Source organism: Plectropomus leopardus, unplaced genomic scaffold (assembly GCF_008729295.1).
Source record: "Plectropomus leopardus isolate mb unplaced genomic scaffold, YSFRI_Pleo_2.0 unplaced_scaffold23335, whole genome shotgun sequence".
Taxonomy (NCBI): Eukaryota; Metazoa; Chordata; class Actinopteri; order Perciformes; family Serranidae; genus Plectropomus; species Plectropomus leopardus.
In genome coordinates this window covers 1-3,485 of record NW_024625309.1, presented here as the reverse complement: position 1 = coordinate 3,485, position 3,485 = coordinate 1, and the positions used below count along the sequence as shown (strand labels likewise).

General features: G+C 38.4%; 1 protein-coding gene across 1 annotated transcript; it reads left to right on the top strand.

The window, feature by feature from the left end:
* The first annotated feature begins 253 nt into the window (after positions 1–253).
* On the top strand, positions 254–3,439 carry LOC121966163 (microtubule-associated protein tau-like). Its single transcript, XM_042516272.1, has 4 exons — positions 254–273; positions 478–595; positions 2,550–2,631; positions 3,288–3,439. Exons 1-4 carry the CDS (start codon positions 254–256, stop codon positions 3,437–3,439), a joined length of 372 nt encoding a protein of 123 aa, XP_042372206.1.
* Positions 3,440–3,485: the final 46 nt, after the last annotated feature.

Genomic DNA, 3,485 nt, shown 5'->3' with positions numbered 1-3,485 from the left:
AAAATTAGTGTCTTTTTATGATTCCTAAGCTGATTTATGGATGTTTGTTCATGACATTGAAGAAAATGATATCCTGAAAACGTGCGAGTCTCATTGGATTGAAAATGTCTTTTTACGACTGTGTGTTGAAATCTTTGACACTAATCTGGCCCTAACGGATTTAAAGTATCTGAGGACCACATACTGTCACAGCTTACAGTTTAAAAACCTCTGAAATACTTGACCTGAGGGTGGGGTGAAGACAGGTTCAAACATGAACCCAGAGGTGGTAAAGTGAGTGAGAATCCACATCAGGAGAGTTTCTCTGCAGCTCCCATCATCACATAAAGTCCCTCCCCGTCCTCCTCAGTCAGCCACGTCCCCTCCGGTCAGATCTCGCTCCTCCGAGCCTCTAACTCGTCCCTCCACAATCTAATTTCCTCTCCAGCACTGGTCCTCACCCGCAGCTCCACTGCTGTTGTTGCTTCCTGCAGGATAACCGTCTTTCATATCAACTTTCCAGGTACAAATTCTTGATAAGAAGCTGGACTTTACTAATGTGCAGTCCCGATGTGGCTCCAAAGATAATATAAAACATGTACCCGGTGGTGGCAATGTGAGTAGATAAGGGATTTGGCCCGTTGCACGCTGCAGGTATGCAGCCGATGCCAAAAACCCTTCTTCTTCTTCTTCTTCTTCTTCTCCTTCTTCTTCTTCTTGTTGCTTCTCCTGAATGCATCTTCACAAAGGAGCAGGATGTCAGCGTGCACGAACCTCCTGTGTGTGTCAACCCTCGATACTCCAGCACTGTTAACACCTCCTATTAACAGGTTTATCATTAATACACAGACATGAGCATTTCATACTGACCGCCAGAGCAGCACTAAAGCGCAGCGGTGGAACAAAATCAAGTACATTTACCCAAAAACTGTACTGAAATACACAGTAAAGTAACGTTTCTTTATTTTAAACAACTTTAATATTATATTTTTTACTTTTTATATATATTTGACACCCATATCTACTAGTCACTTTGCAAATTAATATTTTTCGAGGGTAAATTTCAGCTAATAGATATAACCATGATACTTCCTCAGTTTATTATTCGCATTTATTTTGTATTACAGGTTTGCTGAAATGTTATGTTATCTGCAGATGATGCTTTATCTTAAGTATGTGCTAATATAAAACATATTTCCGGTTCTTTTCTTGAGATCATGACTTATTTACACCGTTATCTTGAGATTATGACGTTTATTTTCTCGTTATAACGACTTATTTTTCTCCTTATCTCGGGTAAACAACGTTGGTTTTCCCGCGATAACAGATTAATTTATCTTGGGAAAACGAAGTCCATTTTGTCGAGATAAAGACATAATTTTCTGCCGATTAAGAAAACAAAACATCTGAAAAATCTTGAGAAAACAACCGGAAATATGTCGTTATCACAAGAAAACGGAGAAAATAAAATTTATAGAAAGATGTCCTTTTAGGGCTTCCGTACCCAAGTGTTTAAATTGTAGCCAGTTTTGCAGCCGCAGCGCTCTCGATCAATTTTAGACCAATTTCACATTTTTTTGTTCCTTTTAGTCGCTTAGACACAAAAACATTGAAAATACATTTCAGGTTGAAAAATACCAAAGTCACTCTTTAAGAACGTCTTCCTGATTATACTTCAATCGCTTTTTTAGTATTTTACAGTTTGATATTCATACTTTTACAAATATAAAGCATCTGAATACTTCCTTCACCGCCACCATAGAAAAAACATAGATAAAATTGACTACCACTGGTTTTCTTTTTGTCTGCACTGACTCTGTTAAGTTGCTGTAAACGTTTTTTTTCCGTCGGTGCGGCGCTCACAGTGCTCACGGCGTTATGTAATGCTCGTGGTCTCCTGTAGGCTTGATAACTCTGTTGAATCTGTGCTTGTCGGTCTGACTGTGATCAGAGAGTTTTACCACCCGAAACTGGCCCCTGAAGCAAACATGCATGAACTCTGTGTGTGGTTTTATTTTGATTCAAAACTGAATCGAGCTGCAAAAATCAGATAAGAAAAATCTGTTAAAGAGAAACCTTTAACTCCCTCGTGGTGAGGCGAGCTAATGGTGTCATAAAGGAGAGGGAGTCTCCGCACAGTAACAAAGAGTCTCTGTCCGAACTGCGCCCGTTGTGACGAGCACTGAGATGACCTCAGCGGAGAGACTGAGCGCTTTGTGTTACGAGACAATCGGCCATGACAGGAGAGATGAGAGACACTATCTGCAGCCAACATGAGCAGCGAAAGAATGCAGAATACCATTTAACACTTAACGTTTTTAACAGGATCATTTTACTGCATTTCTTTGCTAAAAACGGTCACAGATTCTGAACGTTCATATCTAATCCAGTTTGCTCTCACGTCTGATTCAGTGTTTTATTGATCCGTGTTTCTTCCAGTCGTAGGAGACTAACAGGCCAGTGTGTAGCCTCAGCTCCTCTGTAGTTTGCATGCAAACTGAGTTTAGAGTGACGAGTGTCGGTTTGAAAATTAAAACTGTGTTTCTGCTGTCTGTTTTGTCGCCTCGCAGGTTCAGATTGTGCACAAAAAGATCGATTTGACCAACGTTCAGTCGAAATGTGGATCGAAAGATAACATCCGTCATAAGCCAGGTACAACTGTGATTAAATTATCCTGCAGACATAAAATGAGCACAAATAAAAGAATCAGTTGACATCAGGAACTTTATATCTTTTGGGGAAAAGTTTGTGTATATGGAGGATTGTTAAAGAAAAGAAAAGTTAGATTTCGAGAATAAACTCCAGATATTACGAGTATTAGGTCGTAGTTTTACTAGGAAAAAAGTTGTAATTTTATTAGAAGAAACTTGTAATATTACGAGAATAAAGTCGTAGTTTTACGAGAAAAATTGTTGTAATTTGTTTTAGAAGACACTCGTAATGTTAAGAGAATAAAGTTGTAATTTTACGAGAAAGTGTTGTAATTTTATGAGAATAAAGTTATAATATCCAAAAACATAGTGGCATCATGACAAAAACCTGCAAAATGTAAAAATTCTGAAAATTAATGAGTATTTGATATTTATGATTCGGACTAAAAAAAATGGACTTCACGAAAGTATAAAATGATATCAATGAATAATATTTATAAATCTTGATTTTTAAAGCACATTTCGTGCGCAGAGCGATATGAGTGTGTGTGATATTAAAGCGGGCCCTAAGGTGTTTTAATAAAACATCTTACGTGTTTTTGTGTATATTTACATATATTTCTTTAACTCATTATCGTTGGTGACGAATGTTTTCAGGTGGCGGAAATATCGAGATCAAAAATGAGAAGCTGGAGTTTAAAGTTCAGTCGAAGATCGGCTCCCTTGACAACATCGGTCACGTCCCCGGAGGCGGACAGAAACGGGTAAAAACACCTCAACCAAACTCCATGTTAAAATCAGCAGATTAAGGCTTTATGTGCTTTTCATACCCCTCTGCCAGCTCTGCTGACTGCA

What these genes read in the sequence shown, in the direction of transcription:
- LOC121966163 (XM_042516272.1), top strand. Translation starts at nt 254, where the DNA reads ATGAACCCAGAGGTGGTAAA. An exon ending in ATGTACCCGGTGGTGGCAAT is followed by an intron (nt 596 to 2,549) that starts GTGAGTAGATAA and finishes GTCGCCTCGCAG; the next exon opens with GTTCAGATTGTGCACAAAAA. An exon ending in TAACATCCGTCATAAGCCAG is followed by an intron (nt 2,632 to 3,287) that starts GTACAACTGTGA and finishes GAATGTTTTCAG; the next exon opens with GTGGCGGAAATATCGAGATC.